Source organism: Oryzias latipes, chromosome 17 (assembly GCF_002234675.1).
Source record: "Oryzias latipes chromosome 17, ASM223467v1".
NCBI lineage: Eukaryota > Metazoa > Chordata > Actinopteri > Beloniformes > Adrianichthyidae > Oryzias > Oryzias latipes.
In genome coordinates, this window is record NC_019875.2 from 10,796,002 (window position 1) to 10,822,437 (window position 26,436).

The 26,436-nt window shown below is 41.0% G+C and overlaps 4 protein-coding genes across 4 annotated transcripts; 1 reads left to right on the forward strand and 3 right to left on the reverse strand.

The window, feature by feature from the left end:
- Positions 1–290: 290 nt before the first annotated feature.
- On the reverse strand, positions 291–6,897 carry adhfe1 (alcohol dehydrogenase, iron containing 1). Its single transcript, XM_004078763.3, has 14 exons — positions 6,766–6,897; positions 6,210–6,247; positions 6,027–6,076; positions 5,544–5,597; positions 5,208–5,362; positions 4,639–4,835; positions 4,479–4,556; positions 4,138–4,243; positions 3,159–3,311; positions 2,428–2,526; positions 2,241–2,319; positions 2,026–2,122; positions 910–1,067; positions 291–827 (listed from the first exon to the last, which is right to left on the reverse strand). The coding sequence occupies exons 1-14, from the start codon at positions 6,816–6,818 to the stop codon at positions 744–746; spliced, it is 1,401 nt and encodes a 466-aa protein (XP_004078811.1). The 5' UTR covers positions 6,819–6,897; the 3' UTR covers positions 291–743.
- Positions 6,898–10,005: 3,108 nt separating this feature from the next.
- Positions 10,006–12,215, forward strand: LOC101166988 (corticoliberin-1). Its single transcript, XM_011486228.3, has 2 exons — positions 10,006–10,090; positions 11,391–12,215. Exon 2 carries the CDS (start codon positions 11,399–11,401, stop codon positions 11,828–11,830), a length of 432 nt encoding a protein of 143 aa, XP_011484530.1. The 5' UTR covers positions 10,006–10,090; positions 11,391–11,398; the 3' UTR covers positions 11,831–12,215.
- Positions 12,216–12,277: 62 nt separating this feature from the next.
- Positions 12,278–20,080, reverse strand: LOC101169972 (E3 ubiquitin-protein ligase TRIM63). Its single transcript, XM_011486227.3, has 9 exons — positions 19,822–20,080; positions 18,591–18,763; positions 16,947–17,121; positions 16,742–16,837; positions 14,042–14,275; positions 13,662–13,684; positions 13,405–13,526; positions 12,867–13,129; positions 12,278–12,619 (listed from the first exon to the last, which is right to left on the reverse strand). The coding sequence occupies exons 1-9, from the start codon at positions 19,939–19,941 to the stop codon at positions 12,542–12,544; spliced, it is 1,284 nt and encodes a 427-aa protein (XP_011484529.3). The 5' UTR covers positions 19,942–20,080; the 3' UTR covers positions 12,278–12,541.
- Positions 20,081–20,355: 275 nt separating this feature from the next.
- On the reverse strand, positions 20,356–26,249 carry LOC101170215 (dnaJ homolog subfamily C member 5). Its single transcript, XM_004078765.4, has 5 exons — positions 25,856–26,249; positions 23,981–24,101; positions 22,036–22,249; positions 21,780–21,954; positions 20,356–20,990 (listed from the first exon to the last, which is right to left on the reverse strand). The coding sequence occupies exons 2-5, from the start codon at positions 24,085–24,087 to the stop codon at positions 20,893–20,895; spliced, it is 594 nt and encodes a 197-aa protein (XP_004078813.1). The 5' UTR covers positions 24,088–24,101; positions 25,856–26,249; the 3' UTR covers positions 20,356–20,892.
- Positions 26,250–26,436: the final 187 nt, after the last annotated feature.

Here is a 26,436-nt window from a genome sequence, read left to right on the forward strand (position 1 = left end):
CAAAAAAGACCAGAACATTATTTAAAATTTTACTTACTTTTTTAGTAAATGTAAAATGCCAAAAAATGTGTTCTAAATATTTTTTTACCATGAAATCAATGTAAAAATTAATGAATGTGCTTTACAAATGTGTTTTTTTTTTTGTGATTTTGTTTCCAGTTCTTTTTGCATGGTCAAATCCCCTCTGTAAAGTTTTTGTTGATAAAAACAGATGCTAGGTGAGGAAAAACTCCACAGTCTTTCATCTTTGTCCTTTAACTGGAAATGTTATGGTTCTACATTTCAGTCAGTTTACAATAATCTGTTTTTTATTTAGATTTGTACATGTGAACACTCATGAATGCTTAATCTTTGCTTTAAAATGAATGATTTTATTCACCGAAACACAAGTTTCTAATATTTTTTTTATCAGAAAATGAAGCTACTATTGTGAAAAGATCCCATGCTCAAAAATGATTTAGTAAAGTTTATTTATAAATTAGCAATTCTATGCCAAAGTCACAATTTTCATCAGTTAAAAAAAATCAAAGGACAGATTTTTCCTTTTAGTTCAGCCAGTTTTAACTGATGCTGAACCCTGAAGTCACCAGCAGGTACTGCATCTCAAGACATTGCACAGTACCTCACACATGAAAATGCCGCAGTTTCTGCTCTTTCATATATCAGAACTAATGAACCTTCTGAGTTCACGAACACTGTCTCTTTGTTAAAGTCATCAGAGAAGTCTTTGGTCAGCTGCCAGGTCAGTAGAGCTTCATGGAGGCTTCAAAAAGCTGGCTCAGGTCCTCTTCTGTGTGCTTTCTAGGAGAAAGTTTAGTGACGCGCTCCTGAGGAGGAAAAAAAAAAAGAGATAAAACACCAGAGCAGCACAACTTTGCAGGTGGAGGCTGTTCTCTGCAGGGCACTCACCTGAGGCAGGGTCCCCTTCACCAGAGCCGGGATGTCGTCTTTGCTGTACCCCACGGCGCCGAGTCCATCTTCAACATGCAGGTCTGACAGGAACTGACGGAGTGTGTCAGCCAGACTGGCGCCTGCATCCTGACGCTTCACCTGCTGCACATCTGCACCTGAACACACCACAGAGGCCTTTATGACACCTGAAAGCCCCACTATTAAATGCACCAGACCTACTTCCTTAAATGCACCACAAAATGCTACAGACAGGTCATGGTGGCACATCCCACAGGCAGTTTGATTCCAATGCTCTGCCTCGTCTTTAGTACAGACAGGGTAAGAATCTTGGAATTGTTATAGGAGGTTGCCTCTAAATCTTTCATGCCTATAATAATGCCAAATGATCTACCTTTGAAAGGATGCGTTTTTGCCCCTTTAACAAAGTAAGAGGACAAATGTTTATGCTGGAGCCACATGAAGACTTCTATTGTGAGGGTTAATAGACGACGAAGTGTGCATTATCAGAAATTAACGAACGATGTAGAAGCCTGAACCGTCCGACGCGAAGCGTTAATGCTGATAATACATAATTCAAAGATCATTAACCCGCTTATACCATGGTCACTCAAAAGAATATTCAACCAGTTTTTAGTACTTTATTCTTGTTATTGTTTCGATTTGAATCTCTTTTTTAGCAAAAAGCAGACTATTTGTTGCGTCTTGCGGAGGAGCGTGTTGTAACGACCTCCGATCTCGACTGCAGTGGCAAAGTAATATCTATGCTGATCGTCACGATGGGTTAGATAAAGCATCCGATCAGAGAGAATTCACCTCTTACCGCTTGTTTTTGTCCCGATGATGACGTAAAAGTTTGTTTTAAAGCAGCCAGCGCAGTGATACAGAACATTTAAGTTATGTAACTGGAACTTCTTTTTTAGGCATGCGTTATCACTGTGCATTATCACTTTTTAATGCACACCCAGCAGCCAATCAGAATCGAGTATTCACCCAGACCATGGTATAACTGTAATTAAATGGGATCTCTGTCATCAGTGTCCTCCGCTCTCATGTAACCCCGTTCACTGTTAATGCCCCGGGCTGATGTGTGTGAGCTGTGAGGCCTTCAGGTACCAAGAATCTCTGCAGCCTCCAGGTGGCGCTCTGGGCACATGGGGGCAGTAAAGCTGAAGACAGCAGGAGACGTGAGGACGACAGAAAGTCCATGAGGCTGAGAACACACAAGAACACGCGGTTGATCAAAACCAGAACTTTGAACGGAAACTGTCTTAGGTGAACTGCATGGACTTAATGGCGAGTGTGTGCCGTGTTCCAGGATCGCTGCTCACCACTAGGGGGTGCTCCACACAGTAGCCTTTGGCTGTGTGAGTCTTGACGTTTCCTGCGATGGGGTATGACATGCCATGGCTGCGGAGAGCAGAGGACAGCAGCTTTGTGAAACAGAACCGAACCAAAGCCCAGTCTGAAAGTGAGTCTGCAGAAAAATGCTGAAGCTGCACAACTATTGGTCGTCACCACAAATGGACTCCAGCATTTCCAAAGCCGATCCCAGCAAACACACTGGCCAGGTGCATACTGGACCGGGCCTCCAGGTCCTCTGGGTCACGAACAGCTCTGAGGACAATCAATCAGACAATCACACAACACCAGGAGCTTTCCCACGAAGCAGGTCATCAATGTTGCTGATTTTCTTTTTCAAAATAGAAGATTTTACTTGGCATTACTTTACATTTCAAATTCACAGAAAAAATAAAGACTGAACTACAAAAAAGGATGATCTCCATACATTTTTACGTGTAAATCCTCCTAAAGATGAACAGATTAGTCTTCACAGATCTGTTTGTTTTGAATGTGACCTTTAAAAATATCTCTTTCAGCTCTGCAAGTGTTTGGACCTTTGCAAGTTAAAAATGGTTCAAATATGTTTAAGTCCAGTTCTGGTCTCAGTGCAGGTCCACAGACATCCTCTTTGGATCTCATGAAATTCTCACCATCACATCTGTTCAAGTCTTTTTAACTAATATGACACGGGTTCTGGTTCCAGTTGAGTTCAGTGCTGGTTAAAACCAAAAAGTTTTAAAGGGGAGTTTTATGTTAAAGCAGCTCTGCCTGAATGTAGACATGAAACATGAACTTCATCATTCTGGCTTCATGTTCTGCAGGTTTTTTAGTGACCTTTGAGTTCTGAAGAAGCAGTGAGCACTGAGTGAGAACTGGAAATGATTAAACAGAAAATAAAAGATTACCGTTTCATGTACTTGGCTACCACATGGAGGGCGTGGCGGGACCAGACATCACTGATTGGGTTGCTGCCCTGGTAGGCGGGGCGTAGGATTGGGTTGGAGGGGCAGGGGCTTCTCTGGTCGTAAGGCAGGGCGGTATATGACTCCAGAGCGTGACTGATAGACACAGAGAACATGAGTGTTGGACCTTTGACATTTATGACACATTTATGACCCCATCCAACCATCATGCTTTGAATCTGGATCAAAGGGTTCTGCTTTAGATTTGATCTGGTTTGTGTTCATCTTGTGTTTTAAAACAAATTTGAGAAAGTTGTGGTGTAACACAGGGTATTGAAATGGGACCACTTCTGTTTATACTTAGAAGCTCCCTCTAAGAAAGCATAGTTAATCGTGATAAAAACAAGGAAACACGGATGCAGTTCTGCATCCCTGGAATCAAACAGAAATATTTAAACAATAAAAAAAAAGAAATTCTTATTTAACTTGGAATGCTAAACAAAGTTTCTACGGTGTCATCTTTTTGAATACAACAGATTTTGCTTATTTTAGAAAACCTATGAATATTCTCCTGCTCTCACTATTATTACCCTACAGAATTGCAAGTGGACCTCAATGTTCAGGTCCAGAATTGAGGCAAAGCATTTAAGTTTCAAAATATTGTGAGGAACCAGTTGTTGAGTGAGCACAGAACCCTAATACCTTAAACACTAAACAAATCCCCGCAGTGACTTCCTATTTCAGAGAAAAATAATTCTATATAGGAATTATCCAGTTAAGAGTTCTGCATCTTTAAAGTTAAGTATTTGGTACCACACATAGAGTTTTACTACCATAATGGAGGAATTGACAGGGTGAACATTTAGGTTATTTATCGCCACCTGCTGTCAGGGTAGATGAACATGCTCGTGAAAGCAGAGGACCTCAAACACACAAAAACACAGATTTTTAAACATTAAAACCATGAAAGGTGGAGACAGACCAGAGCACGTCGAAGCCGCTGTTGGCCGCCACCCTCTCAGGCATGCTCAGAGTATGGGTCGGGTCCACAATGCCCAGCATGGGTCTGATGGCCCTACTGGCAATGCCTGAGCAAAGACAGCCAATCACAGCTCTGAGTGAAACAGTGATGTCACACGTTCATCAAAAAGACACACTTGTTTTAAATGAAAGTATTTGAAGCTCCGATTCAACTCTCATTAAACTGAAGATGCAGATCAGTCTTCATCACCATAAGGATCCTCTTCCAGCCTTTCAGAGACTTCAGTTATCCATCCTTCACTGTGATTGACCACATTTTAGCTGATAGTAACTTCATCTCACCTGTTTTAGCCTTCAAGGGTTCATAGTCAAAGATGGCGACTCCAGTGGTCTCACTCCCAGTGCCAGCAGTTGTTGGAACTGGACAAAAAAAAAACAGAGATGGATTCGGTGGACAGATTCATAAAAAAAACCTGTTATTCTCCATGATGACAGGACGTACCTGCGATGAGCGGCTTCAGTGGATTCCTGATGGGCTTCCCTTTGCCAATCGGAGCATTAACAAAGTCCAGGAAGTCAGCTTCAGGGTGACAGGCGTACAGGTTGGCCGCTTTACAGGTGTCAATTACCGACCCGCCACCCACCGCCACAAACACGTCAAACGAGCCCTTTTTGGCAAACGCAATGGCGTCTTTAAAGCTGCAGCACAGAGGAGATTCAGTGAACTTACCCAAAAACATCCTGAAAAACTGACCCCTGAACTCCTGACACAGAGGAGTTAGTGATATTACAGAATTTACGTCATGCTAGTTTTTTTTATTCCAGTTTTTTCACGTATATGATGAGACTTTTTTTTTTTAATCAGAGACTGTAGTGGTGTACCACAGGGCTCTGTGCTTGAACCCTAACTTTTTAACCAATAAAAAACTATAGCTCAACAAAATGAACATTGTTATGCCAATGATTGATACATATTTAATTAATCCAGGTGTCACCAATCAGCTCAGTACATTTCGGTCTCTTCTCGCGTCAGCATGAGTTCCTGTCCAGCAGTCACGTGGGTCGGCTCACCTGGAGTCTGTGGGTTCCACACGCACGTTGTCGTACACCTTGAAGTTGACTCCGTTCTTGGCCAGGGACTCCAGAACAGCCTTCACAGGAGGGAGAAGCGACAAGTTCCTGTCTGTCATCAGACAAACGTTCCGAGCGCCGAGGTTCTGGAGGTCCTGGAAAAACAGGAACAAAATCCCAAATCTGTTTTGAAACATGAACCAGCTGCAAGAGAAAACAGGGTTCTGACAAGGAAATTTGGCTGGTAAACATTCAGAGAACATTCAGTGACTGGTGGTGTGACGCTCTGGGTTTTTGCTGAGGCTGATGACGGTCATGAAGGTGAGCTGCGGTTACCATGCCGATCTCCTTGCTGACTCCTGGTCCATACCGAATGTTGGAACTCGCCATCTGACAGAAAGTTGTTAGAGATAATCAGTAAAGGTTCCCAAACAATCAAACTAGCTGGTTAACCCTTCAACAGCAGAGCTTTGGTTCTAGTGTTGACATTCTTCCACTGCCGTAACTCTTCAACCGTTTAACATAATTAACATAATTCCAGCAGACTTTAAAGCAGAAAACAGCAGCCTTGCACTGATATGCAACACTTTGCAACAGCTCATTCTGCCATAGAGAAAAGAGGCTTGTACCACTGTTCTCAGAAACAAAATCAGCTGATCCAAGGTGATCACATAAATGGTTATAGATGTACAGCACAACAGAGAGCGTGTGGTAGTTAGGTGTTGCTGGTGACATCTACTGTGTTACCCCCAAACTCTAAGGCTGAGACGTCTGCTTTATCTGTGCCTCATGAAGAACATTTTAGACTTGAAGAAGTACCTCAAAGGCATAATCGGTGGTCCTGGCGGTGCAGCCTGCAGCTCCAGCGCCTGGAAAGAAAATTCATGAAGGAAGTTTTGTCTGAGATGAATCTAATGATCTGACTCCAACCAGCAAGTAAATCAACAACAAAATATTCATACATTAATGTATGAATGAACTAAGTGGGCAGCATGTATGTACCTTGGTGGAAGGTGTTGGAGTGAGCAGGACATCTGCACCTGCACACAAATACAGAAAGAGAGAGAGAGAGAAAAAGCTAAAACAGCTGGAAGCTTTATGCTCATCTACAAACAGAGATCTCTAAAAGATCTTTTATTTTTATAATAATTTAGCTTCAGAACTGCAGGTTGGAGAGACCTACAGTCCGGGGTTCAGTTTTGGTCTGGACTCAGGTCTGAACTGGGTCAAAAACCGGAAGTCTATTCACAATCTGAGTCGATAAAGTCCAGATAGCCATAAAAGAGCTAAAAATAAACCCAATACTTAAAGATGAGGCTTGCCCGTCCATTGTCACGTGACCTCTGTTGTTGTAAACAGTTACTCTCGTGCACAAACATCTGTGAATCCAGAACAAGTTGTTTGAGAGCGCCGATTTTCTACAGAACCTCAGAACATCAAAACCCGTCTTGCTCCAGCGGCCCCTTGCCGAACCTTACCCCTTCCCTCACGGGTTTTTAGCAGAGTACGTACAAACGGGAATGCCCGGTACCGGAACCGCCATGTGGGTCGGACTTACGCCGCACGCTCGAGCTGTCTGAGCAGGTGAACGATCCGATCACGACCCGCCATGTACGAACCCTGTTCGATCCGATTAAATCAAAGAAGGTCAAGGTGCTGAATCTGCCACTGCTTTTCATAATAAAGCTCTAACGGAAGTGAGGAATCAGCTCTACAAAATAAAAGTGCAAACCTCTGCTGACAGCATGACAAAGAAAAACTTAAAAAACAAATATTAGTAAATAAATATAGCTAATCAATATATAAGATTACAGTAAAATAACAAATAAAATGTGTTTTGAGAACACATTTGGATGTGTTGAAACTAAATTAAGACTATTTATTAATTATTTTCCATTTATCATCTGATCGCTGGAAGCCCCTGTTTTGTTCAAACGTGCACAAATGTTTTATATTCAAAGTTTTCTTCTAAAAGAAGAGATATTTTTAGATTTGTGAGGATCTAAAGCATCAAAGGTCACAGACGTTTACAGGTGCACACTTCCTGTTGATCTGCACTTCAGTAAACATGACAGTAAACATAACCCTCATCGCCATGCAGGGAGACTCATCGACCTTTAAACAAATCTGTGCCGCTCTCCTCTGATACATCCAAAGTCTTTGCTTTGTTTCTGTTCAGCTTTTTATGTTTTGAACTCAAACAGACTGAGTTTAATTGAGATTCATGCTGAGTTGTTAGAAAACATCTAATTAACAAGAGACTCCAGCAGACAGAAAGAGGCTGGGTTGATAAATTAAATGATGAGGTCCACGCAGCAGGAATTGCAGTAACCATCTTAACTCATCTGCATTTTTGTGACACAGCATTGCTTTGTTCATAAAGGAGAGAATTCTTGAGTTAGTTATTTTACCAGGATCTTATGAAAGTCACCTGCATTATAAGCTTGAGATCAATGAAGAGATTTCTGACTTCTTTAGACCATTTTAAAATATAGGTTAACTCTTCTATTTTGTGCTTTGTTTAGCTGCTGATCATGGTTGCATTTAAAAAGTCATTGTATTAAGTGTGTAATCCTGCCCTTATGATTTCTTGGCATGGAGCCATTGTCACATTTAAGCTTTTGTCAACAAATTTTGGTCCATTTGCAATTTGGACATGAATGTAATCAATAAAAAATATAAAGTCTGCATTTGATCTGGACCAAAGAAGTAGACCAGTTGACTTTTTTTGGTGTGGATGTGACCCATAAAGGTCATTATTTCCGTGTAACCCTGGGTGCAGAACTCCAACAATAAACTGATGAGACTGACCAAAAATGAGGTCAGCTGACAGTGCTGACAGCTGACTGTCAGTAGGAAGGAAAACATTTGTCTTTAACTACAGACGTTGAAATGACTGTTTGACTAAAGTGATGCACCAAGAACAAGCTGTGATAACTCCAAAATCTCTGAGATCACCAGAATGAGTGGACCCCAACCCCACACCTTTGAACATTGTCACAAGTTGTTCTTTTCTTCTTCTCAGACTGTAAAGCTTTAGAGTAAAGTGAAACATCACCAAAAATAATTGACAAAAATGCAATTTTCTGAACAAATTAAAACATATTTCTTATCCAATCAACCTTCTCTGTTCCCTGATACATTTTAATGGAGAAAAAAATTATCAACTATGTCTGAACCCAAACAAATTTAATTAACAAGCTTTTATCCTCCTGCAGACCCGAGTGGAGCAGCAGTAGCTAGAAGAGGCAAAAACATTTGAATAAGATCATTCATACAGAAATTCACAAAAAAACAGGAAGAAGAACCAAATTAAATGGAGGATGCCGAAAAGCTTAAAGACTAGTCCAGAATTCTTGGAAAAAAAACTTCAATAGTGCCACAACGCTTCAAACAGCACAACTTCTGAACACGCTATAAATAGAAACTCAGCCGGTGTCCCCTGTGAGTCTTCTATGAATATACTAAGAATCTGTAAAGTAGTGCATTAGTACTATTTGTTGGTGTGTATCAGTGTGTGTATGAGAGGATTAAGTCATGCAATGTACTTGTGACACTGATGTTATGACTCTGTACTATTGACTGTACCCCCCACCCTTTATCTTCCCCATCTTAAACTCTTACCCCCATACATCCCATTCTCTCCCTTTTTTCCGTCTGGTCCAATAAGGAATGCATATAAACATAATTATTATAAATAAAGCTTAGCCTCAAATACAAAAGGGGTTTATACAAATATGCACTTTGCTTGTCTGAAGATCCATAAACCCCTATTGCAACGTTGAAATCTTTCCAACACGAGAGACCTTCAGCTCTGATCTGTTCGCTGAGCTGTTGGACAGGACAAGTTATAAATAAATAGACAAATAAATAAATAAAAACCCATTTTAATCTTTGACATGGTCAAAAATGGTCTTTACATTTTATATATCATAACACTAACAATAACACTTTATTGTTCAAGCTGAGTACATGTACATGTAAATTCTACTTTTTCAAAGGTTTTTGAGTTTTTTTAAACTGTTCTGATTCCTTTTAATGCGTATCAACCAGATTCAATGTTACAAAAATAACAACCGTGATCAAAAGCAGAAGTTCAAGAAGTCTCTTGAGATAATGAATGTTTGAACACAAAATGATTGAATTATTAGAAACCACATTAATGATTTTGAGTGCCGAACATAATAGAAACACTAGAAGAGAATTTAATAGTGCAAATTACTTCAGATTTCATAAAAGTAATCATAAACAGTTAAATACTTTCATAAAGTTAGTAAACTGGTTCAAAAGCTGTTGACTCACTGCTTCTCACATATAACAGATTTTTTGGATCTAATATCATGGATCTAAGAATAAAACTGTATGAACTTATGAAGATGCCTGTGGAGCTGAAGGTCATTTAGCCGGTCTATGGAAAGGTCACGTCACCATCATCTTCATTGTCTTCACAGAGATGCTTTCCCACCCCCTCCTTCCAACAGGAAGTCAACTAACATTTTTGTCAAAGGAGCAGCATGCAAACTGCAGGAATTTTATTTTGAAAATCATTGCAGCTGCCTCACTCTACCCTTCATGAAACAAGAAGTGATGAAGATGATGAGAATGTTCTGGACCTCATAAGGTTGATGCATATTATTTCTGTCAAATAAACTCTTAAACTTCATGACTTGTGGCTCTCCTTCCTCACCTTCCTCATAAGGCATCTGAGCATGTGCAGAGAGAGCATTTTTGCTCTTCAATTTCTGGCAGGTATAAAACCTGAAGAGGCGGAGCGTTTAAGTCAGACTGAGGAGACACAGAAAGGAGCTTCACCTGGTGGGAGACAGTGAGCCGCTTACCTGCTGCAGAAACTGAAGAGGAGGCGACACTCAGCTCACGTCCAGGTAGACGTCCACCTGCATCAAAGAACAACTGTCTTTTATTTTATTTGATTTTAATTAACCTTTATTTTTTCAGGTAAGACAGATTAAGAAAAAGTTCTAAATTTCAATGTTGCCTTGGACAAATGCAAGACCTTTCTAGAAAGAGAAATAAAAGGAGTTACAGGAGACACATAGACAGAAACAATCAGGATAAAACAGCAATAATACAAAAAATCATTGAAATAGTTCAAATCAATATTCTATGTAAAATTAGGATTTCACATTAGGTTGATCATAACTTAAATTGGAAGAATAATAAATTCCCTTATGTGGATAAGTGTAACTAAAGCACATTCAAACTGAAATACTTTTAGGCATTTATAGCAGAGCAATTGTTAGATTTTACATGTAGTTTATATGTACATTCTGTAAATGTAAAAGTTAAAATTAAACACATCCTGATGTGTTTTTGACTCATCATCTTGAAGAATTCTGTCCTTAAAATCAATCAGAGACCAGTTGTGAGTGTGATGTACTCAAGCCTTTAAACAATATAGATGACGCATTTTGGAGGAAAGATGATTTAGTTTGCTTTTCAGGATTTTGAAGGTGTCTGAAATTTAGATTTGAAAGATGGACAAAAGTAATGTGAGAATTCATGGTTTGTGCAGCTGCAGTTTGTGTTGAGGAATCCTCTGCAGTTTATGCAGACATCAGTCCTGAGGGATCATCTGAACCACTGAAGAAGACGGAGCAGTTATGGTGACATTTTTGTGCTGCTGTTCTGTGAAACTTCTAAAAAGCAAGAAACTGAACTGTTAAAAGTGTGTGCGTGTGTGAGGTGGGGGGGTGCAGACGGCCACACATGCACACAATGCAGGCTTCTAATCAGATGCGTTTGGCATGAAAACAACAAAAAACAAACCAGGGGACTCAGTGATGTAACATGTAGCATTTGACTAAAGAAAGCATATCCATATTGTTGCCTATTTTTTATCAAACAAATTGAATCAAGAAATCTGCTATTTAAACAAAAGTAAAACCAGTGGAAGAACTTCTAGAACAACTGAAAAAAATGTTACATTTGAGATATGTCATTTTAAAACAAGTCATTGAACTCATCAAAAGCTGTCCTTGTAAAGTTTTTGGGTCTTTTATCAAATGGAAGCCTTAAAATGTCTGTAATTAGACTAATTTCTTGGTAGGTTTTGAGCTTTTGCATCGATGACACTCTTCTGCGCACAGACAGGCTTCAACATCCACCCATCTTCAGGAGTCTCACAGCGATCTCTCTCATTGGTCGCTCCTCTTCCTTCTGTAGGCTGTGAGATGAAGGTGAAAGTGCTGCTCCTTGCAGTTCTACTTGGCATCGTCCCCTCACACACCGCTGTAGGCCGACCTTCTGTGGACCCCCTAAGACGAACCAAACCGCTGCTCCTCCGCCTTGGCGAGGAGTTTTCCTTCTGGCTGGGTGGGGGAGGCACAGCTCCAGATCCATCCTCGCCCTCCTCCTCCTCCTCAACAGTGAACCGAGCTCTGCTGCAGCTCTCACAGCACCTCCTGCAGACCCGGGCAGAGCAGGTGGAGCAGCAGCAGCTGGAAGAGGACGGCGAGGAAAAGGAGAAGAGGTCCGAAGAGCCTTCCATCTCTCTGGATTTGACCTTCCACCTGCTCAGAGAGGTTCTGGAGATGGCCCGGGCTGAAAAAATGGTCCAGCAGGCCGACAACAACCGCAGGATGATGGAGTTCTTTGGAAAATGACCTCCTCCTGTCTGAGCTGGACGTTCACCCTGCAGAAAGGCTGCAGCTGCAACTGATGTTCATGAACACACACGTCCTTTAAGTTTCACAAACCAAAGAAAAAATTCCAAGAAAATGCCATTCCAGCAAATTTAGATTGTCTCAAGTGATCATAAAAATGTTTAAGAAAAGCTTCACTTTTGTGATTTAACACGTTTTTTTGTGTATAATTAAGAAAAAATCTTTGAAAAAGGATTTTGATATAAGAAAAGTCATGACACATACACCAAGTCAATGGAGTCGTTGAGAACAGTCCTCCAGGTAACACATACCTTTATTCTATCATTTAGATGACTTTTTTCTGATTTCATGCATTAAAACCGTCAAAATAAAAGCTTTTCTTTTGAAATCCGAGTAGTTTTTTTCTCATAATTTATAGTTTTCTTTAATTAGATTCAGAAAACGGTGTTTGATAATAAAACATTTATTTGACATTCAAAAGAAAACTGGAAGTTTTGAAAGGCGGCCTCATATTTTCATCTCAAACCTTCCTCCATCTGTCACCAAAGAAGCTGTTTAACCAAAAAAACCTTTCTATCCACACATATCAACAGCTTAAAAAGTGGTTCTGTCACTTTCTAAAAACAGAAACGCTGAATCAAACTAATCAAGTCCTGCAAAAAATAATCCATGCCAGACTGATCCAGTTACTGGAAGGGGATGGATTTGGGTTTACTTCTGGTTGAGCCAGCTGAAGGAGAACACATGTTTGGGTCCATCTTTGTCCTCGGAGTCACTCTGCTGCTCCGACTGAGGAGAAAGAAGAGAGGAAAAAGAGAGACCATGAACTCCTCATGAAACATTAACATTTCTTTAACAGGTCGAGTCACATGAAACCTAAAACATTAACTGTAATGTGTTTTTTCAGGCAAAACTTGCAAAAAGCAGCATGCTTTTTATTGCATTTTTTAAGATAAAATAAAAACTTACTTAAAATATTTAAAGTCTTATTAGGGGGGCATTGTGAGACACCTGAACCCAGCATCCAGCTTCCTACCTGTGTGGTGGAGCTGGGTAGAGGCAAAGGAGGTGGGGTTTGGCTTGGTGGAGACGACACTGGGCTCCTTGCCTGTGGAATTGGGATGGGCGGGGCCTCTGAATGTCTCTGTGGGGGCGTGGCTGGGAGGATAGGTGGGAGCTGGTGATTCGGCAACTGCGCAGATGTTGGCGTGGCATGCAGCTGTGACTCAATGCGACTTCCTGCTGTGGTCACTCTCAGCTCTGCCTCCTCTTCTTCATCTTCCTCATCGTCTTCATCAACTAGGAAACAAAGGAAGAAGGTCAATGAATTATGTCGCTGTTTCTTTAATTAGGACACAAGAATTTTACAACATGAATCTGCTGGTTTCCTGATATTTTTTATACCTCAAATCAAAACTTTTCAATTTGAGTTAAAAAACCAACAAATAAATCAACATCTCAGCTGTTTTTATTTTGGCTCCAGCTGCATGAGACTCTCTGATGTTCACCACACTGCCACTGAGATCCAGCTGAGCATCATGGATGTTCATCATGGATGGAGGAAAGGAAATTACTTCTGAAGCTGATTTGAGCCAGAGCCTTTCTCTGACAATCAAAGTTAGCCTTGAAGTGCTCCATGTTCTCGTAGCCATGCTGAACTTTATCCAGGTGAGATGTGTTGGTGCCCTCCACCAGTCTGAAAGAAAACGGCCAGACAAAACAATGAATTTTGACAAAAAACCCAAATCACTAAGAACAATAGAAAAAATTCTAACAAATTAAAGTAAACCAAACAGAAACCAATGTGAAGTGACAACAAAAAGAAACTCACTTCAGCAGCAAAGGTTTGGCCGTCTGTGGAAGCAAAGAAAACAGAAAAAAAGGTTAATGAAGAAACTTCCTCCTCTCATCTAAATTATGTTCAGCCTGATTTTTTCTATTGGATCAGACATTGATCTTCTTAAAATAGTATGGTGAAAAGATGTGGAGGAACCAGAAGAGCCGTGGAAAGACTGTCCAGTAAAATTATTAGCTTTCACAGAACTTTGCTTGGTTTATTAAATTTAGTAAGAACTGACTGCATTTACTCTTGCTTGAACTAAATAACACTCATGTTAACTTTGGTGCATTTAGATTCAACAACACCAAACTGGAGGCACCTTTTCTTTTCTTTCTCATTGAACTAAAAGTCCATGCCGCATTCAAGGTCACCTGAAGGAACACGGCCATCTCAGACTCATCCATGGTCTGGATGGCGGTCTCCAGCAGCTTGGCAGTGCCTTCCAGGTGTTCGCTGTACTTCCTCCTCAGACCTCGGATGTAGTCCAGCTTCTCCTCCTGCTCAGCATTGATCCTCAGCGTCATCTCGCTCTTTTTCTCCTCCAGCAGAACAAACAGGTGATCAAACGTCTCACAGACCCGCGACTTCTGTCTGCGGCTGTTCTCCTGCAAAAACACCCCAAATGAAAGAGCCTAAAGAGCAGATGCTCAGACCCAGGAGAAACGCGAGTCTCTCATGGTCCTTAACTAACTAACCACTACTGCTAGTGGTTAGTTAGTAGCAGTCAAGCTGGCGGAACTTATTTTTTACCTGTTTATAGAGCTTTTTAAAAACTACTCTTCATCAGAAACTTAGGGCTGACAACTTTATGCTCTGTGAAGCACTTAAATTGTTTTTTTTTTTTTTTTTTTTTTTTTTTTTTTTTTTATCAGACACTGGGTTTGTTTTGTGTAAAACCTACCGACATGTTTCGGCGGAATGCCTTCCACCTTCGTCAGGGTCGTCATCAGATGGTGGCGTGTGACGTCTTTAAAAACAGCTGATTTGTGACTGAGGCGGAGTCACCTGTCAAACTTTGACAAGTGACTCCGCCCCTTGATGTCCGTCTTTCTCTGGAGGATGTTGCTCCAGGTGTGAGAGAGCAGGAAAGCCCCCTCATCCCGGTTCATGGAAGTGTGGGCTCGTTTTCTGATCTCCACCGCCTCCATGATCCATCTGCGGTGTCTGTTGTCTTCGGTGCGGAGGACTTTGGCCTTTTCCCAGTCCATGATATGGTTTTCTTGTTTGCAGTGATCCGTTATGGCTGATTTCATGTTTTCTTGAACTGCCTGTTGTCGTCTGGCTCTTGTTAGTATTTTGTTTGTTTCCTTTTCGCATTCTTTTTGATGTTCTGTTTTTCTTGTGATGAAGGAGCGTCCTGTTTCTCCGATGTATGTTTTATTGCAGGTGTGACATGGGATTTCATAAATGACATTGCATTTTTTATTTTGTTCAATCTTATCTTTTGGGTGAACCAGTAGTTGCCTGAGTTTTTTATACGGTTTCACTGGGGTGCTGATGTGATGCTTTTTCATGGCACAGACCATTTGAACACGATGGACGATACGGGACAAATCAAATTCACACATGAAGAGGAAAAAGACAACTCCATCAACTTCCTGGACATCAACATCAGACACATGGAAAACAAAGACATAAAAATAAAAATACACAGGAAACCAACTCACACAGACCAATATTTATTATGGACCTCAGAACATCCTACCACTCACAAAATATCTGTCGTAAGAACCTTGTTTGAGCGTGCAGAGCTGGTAACGGACGGGGAGGACAAAACGGAGGAGAAGAAACACATAAAAAATGCACTAACCAGGTGTCAATATCCTCAATGGGCCATAAAAAAGGGACAAACACAGGTGGAGCAGAGGAAATGCAAGGAAGTAGAGAAGGAAAAACTGAGGAAAAAACCAGAAAACAAAGGAATGGTTACATTGCCATACATCAGAGGAATCACAGAACGCATCCAAAGAGCCATGAAAAAGCATCACATCAGCACCCCAGTGAAACCGTATAAAAAACTCAGGCAACTACTGGTTCACCCAAAAGATAAGATTGAACAAAATAAAAAATGCAATGTCATTTATGAAATCCCATGTCACACCTGCAATAAAACATACATCGGAGAAACAGGACGCTCCTTCATCACAAGAAAAACAGAACATCAAAAAGAATGCGAAAAGGAAACAAACAAAATACTAACAAGAGCCAGACGACAACAGGCAGTTCAAGAAAACATGAAATCAGCCATAACGGATCACTGCAAACAAGAAAACCATATCATGGACTGGGAAAAGGCCAAAGTCCTCCGCACCGAAGACAACAGACACCGCAGATGGATCATGGAGGCGGTGGAGATCAGAAAACGAGCCCACACTTCCATGAACCGGGATGAGGGGGCTTTCCTGCTCTCTCACACCTGGAGCAACATCCTCCAGAGAAAGACGGACATCAAGGGGCGGAGTCACTTGTCAAAGTTTGACAGGTGACTCCGCCTCAGTCACAAATCAGCTGTTTTTAAAGACGTCACACGCCACCATCTGATGACGACCCTGACGAAGGTGGAAGGCATTCCGCCGAAACATGTCGGTAGGTTTTACACAAAACAAACCCAGTGTCTGATAAAAAAAAAAAAAAAAAAAAACAATTTAAGTGCTTAATAGAACTTATAGACACAATGAACTTCATTGAATCTTTATGCTCTGTGTATTTTTATCTTTAAAATAGTCCTTTAGTTCCTTTTTTTTAATTAAATCTTTATATCTATTTAAAGGTCAAGTATTTTATGTTTTACAAAAAATGTGTGTTTACTTGTGTTCCTTCTGTGTGTACTATAAGTATTTGTTTTGTATGCATCATGTGTGTTTGGCATGCCTTTATATGTCCTGGACTAAGCTGCTTTATACCCTTTTTAAAATCTTGCTTTTACTTAAAATAATTTCCCCCCAGCTTTCATGTCTTCAGAATCATTTAGATGTTTCTATTGTTCAAAATGTTTTATGTGTGTTTGGTGTCTTTCATGAGTCTGGTTCAGTTTGGGGAGATTCTGTGATAAAGGTGGGTGAAAATTGTACATCAATGGCTCTGCAGGTTTCATCCAGCTGACTGATGATGGCCTGAACTCTCTCGTTGTTTCCAACCAGCATGGACACACAGTCGGTGAGCTCCACCTGCAAACACAAACGCTCAGTCCTGCACTGATGTGTCGCTGTGTGAAGGGGAAAAAAAATCAAATGAAAGCTGCAGTGGATGTTGAGGGTGCCGTGGTTTGGGTCTGACCTTCTGCTGGCCGAAGACGTCATTGAGAGGAGCCACGTTGCAGTTTTTATGAGCTCCAAAAACCTTACAGAGGGAGCAGGTGGGGACACTGCAGGTGATGCAGTAGATGTTTATCTTCTCATCCTCGTGTTCCTCACACATAGGCTGATCTGTCTTGACTTCTGGAACCGGTTTACTGATGGACATAGAGGTCATGAACAGAGTCAGTGGTCAGGATTATTCCTGATGGTTCAGATCCTCACCAGCAAGATGAGGACACCATGACTGCAGACAATCCTCCAGCTCTCACAACAATCAGTGAACATCAGGGTGTGTTATAAAACCCTTAGAAAAAGCAGAATCCCCTAAACAGCTACTGAAATAATTCTATTGTTTCCATCAGAACACCTCCAAGCTGCTGTTCACTGCTGAATATTAGAGATGAAAGTTTATTGCCCAACTTGTTTATCTGACTGAAATAGTGTGAATGTCGCAAACATGTGACGTGTGGAGACCTGCGCGGAATCCTGCTGCTCTCTGAAACATAAGGACTGGCTGAGAGTATCATAAATGAGGGCAGAAATAACTTTAGGACAAACATAAATAAAGTTAGGTTTTTCAATTTTCTATTTCAAAGTCTGATTTCTTTAGCCTAAATCTGAGAAGAGTTGGTTGGCCTTGTTTGCACAAATCAAACTTGCTGTCATTGCTGGTTAGTTCGCTCTGAAGCTAAGTTCTCACAGTCCTCAGCAACATTCAAGCTGCCTCTTTCAGTGAAAAGTCTATGTAAACACAGGTAAATTTCTGGCTTCTGCTTTTAAATCTCTCGCGTTCACGGGTAGCTACACGAGTTTTTCGACATTTTAACGCTCTATGTACAAACATGTGGCCTTTGAACGCATGTTAAAAGTAAAACCTGTTTGAACTTTGACCAATCAGAGGCTTGCTTTTGGCAGTGACGTATGGTTGGCGTCTCTTTTCTTCATGCAAGTGCCAACCGTTTGGAAATTGATCACGGAGGACAAATGGAGAACTCTTTCATAGATCGGAATAGAGGTGTGAAAAAAAAAGATTCTCAAGATTTGCACCACTTCGACATTTCACACCCAGTCTCTTCCAACTGTGGGTGGCGAACATGTGCTAGTAAACAGTAGAACACGAATAAAAAGGAGAAGTCCCTCCCTGGTTATCCAGTGTGAATACCCTGGGCTTCCAGAACCCGTGTTTAGTGCATTCTTCAACGCGCGTCAAATGCCCGGTGTGCACGTACTATGTAGCTTCAGGAGACAGGGAAATGTGTACATGTCATTGCAGTTCATGTGGCAATCAAGATCTCTGAAGGACTCTTAAGATCTGTTAAGACATCAGAAACCAAGAGGATCCACAGTTTCAATGCACTGAATAACACACTTGTTAGTCACAAGTCAGGTGTCTTTTTGTCTCAATTAACACTGTAATTCTTTCAACAGACACAACAAAAGAAAACATTTAAAGCCCCACAAATATCAAAGTTTCAGCCATGCCATGTAAACATGCTGACCCGTAACCATAGGAACAACACTGACACACACAGTGTGACACGTGTGTCAGTTAAGGGAGACAGCAGCCTCATGGGAGCATCTCAGGTGGTCTTTATTCTTGTAAAGTCAAGGTGAGTGTTTCTACCTGGTGTTCCCTTGTTTGTACATGTCGATGATGTTCTCCACCAGCAGGTTCCTTTGCAAGCCGTACACCCCGTGCCGGTCCAGAACCACTTCATGGCGGCAGGAAGGGCAGCGGAAACGCCCCCCTGAGGTCACGGTGGAGCCGCTCCTCGCAGACAGGTAGGGGTTGGAGGCCTGCACAGGGGGGGCATTGCACACATTCAGGTCCTTATAAAAACATGATAAGCTATGTTGACAGCAATGTTTACATACATTCCATATTCCAAACAAAGAGCTTATTCTGAAAATTACAGTATTGTAGATATATAATGTTTACATGTGTTACACAGCGCCAGGCCTTCATTTTACCCAGCAGCACATCAGCGACTAATGACAAGCATCAACTTTCAGAACAATCAACCATTTTATAATTCATTCTGCAATCCTGAAGCTTGTGTTAGTTTGACCAACAGGGGGAATTCCATTAAAGTCAACAGAATTCCAAAATACAAACTGAATAGTTATTTTTATTCATAAACTGATTTTAACAGTCTCAAAATGATCAGAAAATACTCTCTTCTCATCCTTAATTTGTGAAATATGATGGTAAATGTCATTTCATCAGTAATACCTACACATAACATGATCAGCTTACGAGGCAGTGTCTAATTCCTGATGAGCCTTTTCAGGATGAGAAGGCATGCATAGGTTTGTTTCTTTTACAAAGATATAAACCTCTTTTATTATCTTTGTCAGTTTCATATTTGGAAAAAATTAGGGAAATGAATTGACATCACCTAAATCTAACAGCTGCAGCTAAAATTAAGCTGACAGCAGCTTTGAAAAGGCTGACAAACATCTCATCCAGAGGTAAAAAACAGTTTTTCAGAGCCTAGTTCTAGTTAATGAGTTTAACTTGTGTTCCTTATGATCATCTGACAGATTAGAGCTTAAAGAAGTTTTAGGTTTAGACGTGTCTTGAACCCTTGTGCTGTCCTATGGGGTCAAGATGACCGTTGACGTATTCTTCCTACCATGACAAAGGTGGATAAAGGTGGAAAGATTTCATGTAATCCATGGACACCAGTGAGGATCAAAAATCGTTGAAGAAAAAAGGTTCAGCACACTGTCTAGTGGGTCTAGATGACCCAACTCCTAATGTTAAGGTGCCTAGGATAGCACAAGGGTTACAATGAAAAAGCTTTGTCATTAGTTTGGGCTTAGCCATAAACTTAAACTTGTGTGTGTCTCACCTGGAAGACATCGTTGGCACACTTGCGGCACAGGTTGTGTTGACATGGCAGGATGACCACCGGCTTGGTGAACATCTCCAGGCAGATGGGGCAGATGAGTTGCTTCTCCAGGCTCTCCATGACAGAGAAACTGTCCACCTGTGAGGTGAAGGTGGGATATGGGGGAAGAGGGGAAGCTGTCCAGGAAAAAAGTGCAACAAAGAGCAACTAGAGGTTCCGGCCTGTGAGCTGCTCTTGGTCTGTTTTTAGACGAGGGGACGTCAGCCGTTGCCGTGCCGACATACCCTTATATGTCAAAGGTTAGCAAGTGGCATGTTGGAGGGTAGAGGGGGCTGCAACAGGAGGGGGGGGGTGAGTGAGTTAAAGGGGCAGAGTGCAGCTTCTGTAGCTGCAGAGCTCTCTCTGGTGGTCAGAGTCCCTCAGAACCAGAAGTCACGTCTTTCAGAGTAGAATCCAGTGACAGACTTACTCAGGAGCTACACATCTACAGCATTAACGTCACACAGACTCACAATAAGCCCACACACACTGGAATAACACTTCAATGATTTATTCAGTGACAAAACAGCAGAGACCCCCCCCTCAGGTTAGGTCACATGACCACATGTTTTCCCAACGCAAGTAAAGCACAAACCAAAGCATTATCTACATCATCTCTATAGGCCAAGTGCATGTGTGTACATGGAGGGAGAAAGGCTTCAGTGCACAAATAGTCTGCAGCTTTTCTCTTTTATGCTTCGTCCCCACTCAAACCCCAACAATCAACAGCCAATCACAGCATAAGTTTGATGAGCAATGGTACCTGAACAATTAATTAATTAATTAAACTGCAGTCTTACTTTGCCAGAAATCCTTAAAGTCTGCAGCTAAGGATGTTTGAAGACAGCTTGTTACTGATGAAAGTATTAAGGTTGCAGGGTGAAGGCAGAGCCAGTCAGATGCTGTCAGGTTTTCACAAATGTCAGACTGATTCTTAAGAAACTCAAAGGGATGCTGATTTAAGTGGTTTTGCTGGTTGATGTGTGGGTTTGCGGCAGGGATGAGCCATGGCGCTCCTGGTCCGACTCGGCCTCAAGTGTACGTGTCTCCGTATCTGCGATGTCCATCGCCTATCAGCTGCGTCTTCTCGCTGGCGTTGGTCGGCTGGTGGACAATCGGCGGTTCACTGTCTGCAAACAAATAAAACACACATTCAGCAAACCTCAGAGGAACAACAACTACAAGTTCTTTTCTGTAGATGGCGACAACATTGCTAAAGGTAAAGTGTGTTATTTACCTCATCTGTGCATAAAGAAAACTTGTTTTGGGATTTTTCAACAAGGCCTGAAGGACATACTTTTAAATTGGACAAACCTTTTGGCACAATATTTGTACTTTGACTTGAGTACCGCATTTGTGAATGAAGACTACCAGATGGAAGCATCGTCACTATTTTTATTCTGGTCTGTGTTTCCATAAATATCCCCTAGTATTCTTTTCTAAGCCCACATCAGCTGGTACCTGGTAATAGACGATCATAACAGCATAACTTTTACAATTTGCCTCTTTGTAAACCATTTGATTTGCCATTTTTCAGGTTTAGAGTTGATTTCCTGTCTGAAATACCCTATAAATCACTGTTGACAACAATAAAATCATCCATCCACCGCTCTGAGTCACAGGGCTGCTGGAGCCGACCCCGCTACTTTTGGGTGAAGGCGAGATACTGAGCAGCTCGCCAGTCTGTTCCAGGGCTGATACTAAAACACGCATTGATATTTTTAATATGATATTTTGCAGTACTTTTAGTGTTTGTAATGTCAAAGATCAGATGGAAGCCAATCATGCAGCTTTTTCTGTTTTTAAAATGACAAACTATCAGTTTTTAAGGAAGTTCTTCATATTTGAATGAGAAATGGTTTTTCATTTTTATAGTTAAAACATCAAAGACGAATGTTAAAAATGTGTGGTCATCTTACCATTGCCTGGATCATTGCGTATCTCCTCCTCCAGGTCGTCAGGTGACACATAATCTGGCCCTGCCCCCTCACCTGCGGGCGGGGGCCTAAGTTTTCCGCAGCAGCAGTTGCAGCAACAGCAGAGGCAGCAGCCGCAATAACATCCAGTCAGGATCCCACACAGCAAAAAAAGACCCTGGAAGGAAATCAAGCCTTGAAAGGTCACAGCTCACAGTTCACAGTTCATGCTCAGAATGAACATAAGCCCCACTCCCACCTTGGCCCACCAGGTAGACAGCATGAAGTATGTGTTGACATTGTCTTCCCCAAACTGTTGGGCCACGTACAGCCCCAGGGATCCGTATGAATCGTAGATGTTCCTCTTGGTGAGGTCGGTCAGCACAGAGTGAGCATTGTTCAGCTCCTTGAACTTGTCAGCTGCCTCTGGGTTCTCCGGGTTCTTGTCTGGATGGTACCGCAGTGCCAGCTTCCTGACACCAGAGACAGGAGGTTCAGTGCTCACAACAGTTTTATCCATTTAAATCAGAGTAAAATTTTCTGTGAGAACTGTGGATCAGCTAAAAAAGGCTTCAGATTATAAATATATTCATTTTATTTAAACCTATATAAACAATCAGGAGTAAAAGCACGTGGAAAATGATCATTTCACGCAGACTGCTTTTTCAATATTATGAGTGGCAAGTAGTTTCCAATGTTTTTGGTGAGGTATTATTAAACATAAAAAAATAAAAAGTGATTCAGCTGTAAGAAAGCACTACATTTTAATGTCTGTAGAATCTAGAGGGAGGAAAATATGATGAGGGATGAGAGTTTTCTGAGCTCCTCTGGAACATATGAGATGAGTTAAACTACAGATAAACCTTCGATCCTCATGACAAACCCAATCCAAACAAAGCAAGTAAATAATCACGATAATCTTTACCTGACATGTCCTCTATGAACCTAACATTGAAGCCCTACCCGATCATCTTATTATTATTATCATGTATAATATATAAAAAGAACATTCCTAGTGGTTTCTTTATTATGATTGCACTGTTTTCAGACAAAAAAAAACATGTTGTTTTCTTGGACTTAGTTCCTGCAGGGCAGCAGTTGTTCATCAGAAATTTGCCTCTGAGTTGTGGTTGGGACCGTTGGCACAGAGTGAGCCTTCTTTAATTTCCCATTATCCCTTTGTTTACATACTCTTCCACTAGCTTACAGCCCCGCGCAAAACTCTGACCTAACATTAGCGGTGCAACAAAAATGACGAGCGGTATTGAAGCTTTCCAGCCGCAGAGTCTTGAGCCAGATGCTCGGATGAGGAAAAGCGAAGATCTAGTCGTCTACAGGTGGATACATCAGAATGGAGCAGATCAGGGAACTTGTAACCCACCCAGAGTATTCTCTACATAAAACCCACAAGCTTTTTCAAACTGCATTATTTCTTCTGCTCCCAATTCTAAACGATTTGAATAAAATAATACTCAGAAATTTAATTTTTATCAAAATTTTATTGTCTGCCATCATGAGGAAAATGCTTACTGAAAATGTTAAAAACACCAATAAACACACAATTTTCATTGGTGTGTCTTTAAATACATTTGTTGCATAAATAGTTCAAACATTTGAAAACAACCAGAACTTTTTTTAAACTAAGTTTGAAGTTAAGACCCTCCCCTCCTTCATTAGAGTAAGAATCTTTGCTCTCTCCAGATGAGGTCCGATGCCATTGTAAGAGGATATTTGATATGACAACTTAAAAGTTCAGGAATAATGTATTTGGTGTGTTATTACATTGATCTCTTTGTTTATTTGTCTTGAGTTTATTTTTTTGTATGACTTTCTATGCTGGTCCCAGAACATCCACACCTAAATCCACTACTGTGTAGGAAATATTGTATTCAAAGATAAACAAAGACTAAACTACAGCCACCCCATGCTGCAACCAGGGAAAAATCTGTTTTAGAAATCTTCCATTGTAGCCATTTACTTTGAGGATGAAACAAAAGAATCAGCAGCCAGCGTGAAATAATGTGACTCTAAATGTTCAGCACAGTTGGTTCATTAGGCCAAACAGTTTGTTTAGGTGGAATTAGAATTGAAATATCCTTCATAAAGAGCAGCCCTGTACCTTGGGTTAATGCTTCTATGCTTAACGTGAAATCAGCTCCATCCTGTTTATCATGTGTCAGCTGACTGCAGGAGAGTAAACTCACCTATAGGACTTTTTGATTTCGTCATGGCTGGAGCCTTTCTCCAACCCTAAGATCTGATACAAAGACTCTCCAGAGGTCGACAGAGTTCGCTGCTTCCCTTCAGACATCCTGACACCATCACCTGTTACAGGTGCAGGAACATCACACAGGTGAAGCAGCTCGGATGTGGCAGACAGGTCCGATGCCTCAGTGCCAGTTGGACCTTTTTAACCAAACACAAACACTACTGTGGCCTGAAGCTCCCTGTCAGCAGAGGATGTCAGATGATGGGATCATTGCAATAATTGTAAATGTTTTCAACGACGACTTAACTCCAGTCTGAGATGCTCGGCATGACTTTATATGACTCACGGACTATAATGGTGAACGTAAAAAGACCCGAAATTTTTTCATTTTCTGTTTTTTTAGGAAAAGCTGAAAATGCTGACATGTGATTAACTAACTAATAAAAGCAAATATTTGAAATAATTTTTAGAACTTTCAGACAACAGTTGCAAAATTAATTTAGCCAAAGAAACTCAAAACTTCTGTAAAATTATAACAGTTTGCACAAAAACCTAACATCAGAGTAAGCAGTCAAGTAAAATCAATAGAAGGTTAAATAGTTGAGAAAACCAATAAATAGTCACATTTTCATTACAAAATTGTAATGGTAAACAGTGCAACACATGTTATAAACTGATGGAAATGTTTGTTATTGCTAGATTATCTGACTAAATGTTAATACTGTTAGGAAAGAATACTGCTAAAGAATATAAGAAGCCATAAAATCTGTCATTTTGGAAGCTTTGGAAATGTGCACAATTCTTTAAATTCAAATGTGCTTGTTCCTTTTCAGGAAGCATTAAATTTCATTTTCCAAAAAGCGTTGAAATGGTTAAAAACAAAAGAGCAATCAAGATTCTTCTGATGGAGCTGATTTTTTTGATATCAGAATGGTTGTAGAGGCTGAAAACACGGTAAAGATTTTACATACAAAAAAGTTCAGAAGATTCCAGAGCGTAGAAGTTTCTAACAATAACTGAATTCTTGTCTTACTTTCTCTTAACTACACTGAGTTTGGAGAACAGGTGTAATGTTTGCATTAAATACATTTTGTAGCATAAAAAGACCGAATTGTTTTTATCTATCAGTCTTTTCTTTAATCCTTGTGCTATCCTAGGCACTTTAACGTTGGCAGTTGGGTCATCTAGACCCACTAGACAGTGCTTTGAACATTTTCTCTTCAATGATTTGTGATCTTCAATGGTGTCCATGGATTACATGAAATCTTTCCACCTTTATCCACCTTTATAATGGTAGGGAGAACACGTCAATGTAAGGGTGGGGTCATCTAAGATAGCACAAGGGTTAATGAGATCTCCTGGCGCCAAATGCACAGGCAAAGTTAGAAAAAGAAACTCTCAAAGGAAAGTTTGGAAAGACAGTGTCATGGAGGAGCCAGCAGCTGCAGAGATCCTGGGACAGAGCATCCACTCTGATCAATAATTCATGACAGATTCTCTGACATCAGCCTTAAAGCAAGGACGTCACCAAAACTCAAAGATCTAACTTTGGATTGCTTGTGAGTTTGTGTTTTGATTATGAAGATACCGATGACGCCGATCTGATGATGGTGGAGCATTAACTACAGAAAAAACTCAAGGTTGATGGAGGAGGTCAAGATGAGAAAGGCCTCAGACATAAAGAACAAGTGAACCAAACTTTTTTGAAATACCATTTCCTCAACAGATCCAGAACAAGAGGTCGCATCCTCTGATTTTATTCACATAGATCCAGGTTGGGATTTCTTTAACACGTGAATAACAGGCCTTTTTCCTAGTGATACATACAACTGCGATGATGGTACTTTGAAAGAAGCCAAAGAAAAGTTACCTGACTGTTGAGGACTTGCAGCTTCTCAGCACGTCGTGTCCTCGCCAAACGTCGACCTGTCCAGGTGTTCAGGTCTGGTCTAGTGACTCACAGGATCTCTGACAGCCTCCATCAAACATTCATCAGGACTTTGGCTCAGGTGACAACTGGACGCCACGCCTGCTCAGGTTTCCAAGAAACGCTCTGGTAGATGCATTGTGGTGGACAGAGGGGAGGTTTCTATGGCAACTATAATAGAGCTGATAGACGAATGTGAGGGGTCTTTTCTTAATCTGAATTTAAATGTGCGTTTGAAGCACTGGCAGCTGATTGATCCGACTATGAGGAAGAGTCAATTGGGTGTCATCACAAAATTGACGATGAAACCAACCTTCACCTAAAGGATGCGGCACCTAGAACCTCCCTGAGGCAAAACCGGAATGAGCTTTAACTCATTTAAGACCATATAGACAGCTGCAGTACATTCACATGACTGCAGGGGTCGCTTCTCAAGTAACACAAGCTGATGAAAAAGGACACATCCAACAGCACAAAAACAATTCCAACATTCCATCACCTTCCTGGAATTCTTCTACTATGCG

Bases quoted from the DNA above. Each gene is read 5' to 3' on its own strand.
- adhfe1 (XM_004078763.3), bottom strand. From the start codon at position 6,818: ATGGCGGGTCGTGATCGGATCGTTCACCTGCTCAGACAGCTCGAGCGT. The intron at 6,077-6,209 runs GTACATACATGC...TTTTCTTTCCAG, and splicing joins CTCCAACACCTTCCACCAAG to GCGCTGGAGCTGCAGGCTGC. The intron at 2,320-2,427 runs GTGACGACCAAT...TGCTCTCCGCAG, and splicing joins AATGCTGGAGTCCATTTGTG to CCATGGCATGTCATACCCCA.
- LOC101166988 (XM_011486228.3), top strand. From the start codon at position 11,399: ATGAAGGTGAAAGTGCTGCTCCTTGCAGTTCTACTTGGCATCGTCCCC.
- LOC101169972 (XM_011486227.3), bottom strand. From the start codon at position 19,941: ATGGAGAGCCTGGAGAAGCAACTCATCTGCCCCATCTGCCTGGAGATG. The intron at 17,122-18,590 runs GTAGAAACACTC...TATGTCCATCAG, and splicing joins TACAAACAAGGGAACACCAG to TAAACCGGTTCCAGAAGTCA. The intron at 13,685-14,041 runs GTGACCTTGAAT...TTGCTTCCACAG, and splicing joins AGATGGCCGTGTTCCTTCAG to ACGGCCAAACCTTTGCTGCT.
- LOC101170215 (XM_004078765.4), bottom strand. From the start codon at position 24,087: ATGTCTGAAGGGAAGCAGCGAACTCTGTCGACCTCTGGAGAGTCTTTG. The intron at 21,955-22,035 runs GTGGGAGTGGGG...ATTTCCTTCCAG, and splicing joins TGTCTACCTGGTGGGCCAAG to GGTCTTTTTTTGCTGTGTGG. The intron at 20,991-21,779 runs GTAAGATGACCA...ATTTGTTTGCAG, and splicing joins ACGCAATGATCCAGGCAATG to ACAGTGAACCGCCGATTGTC.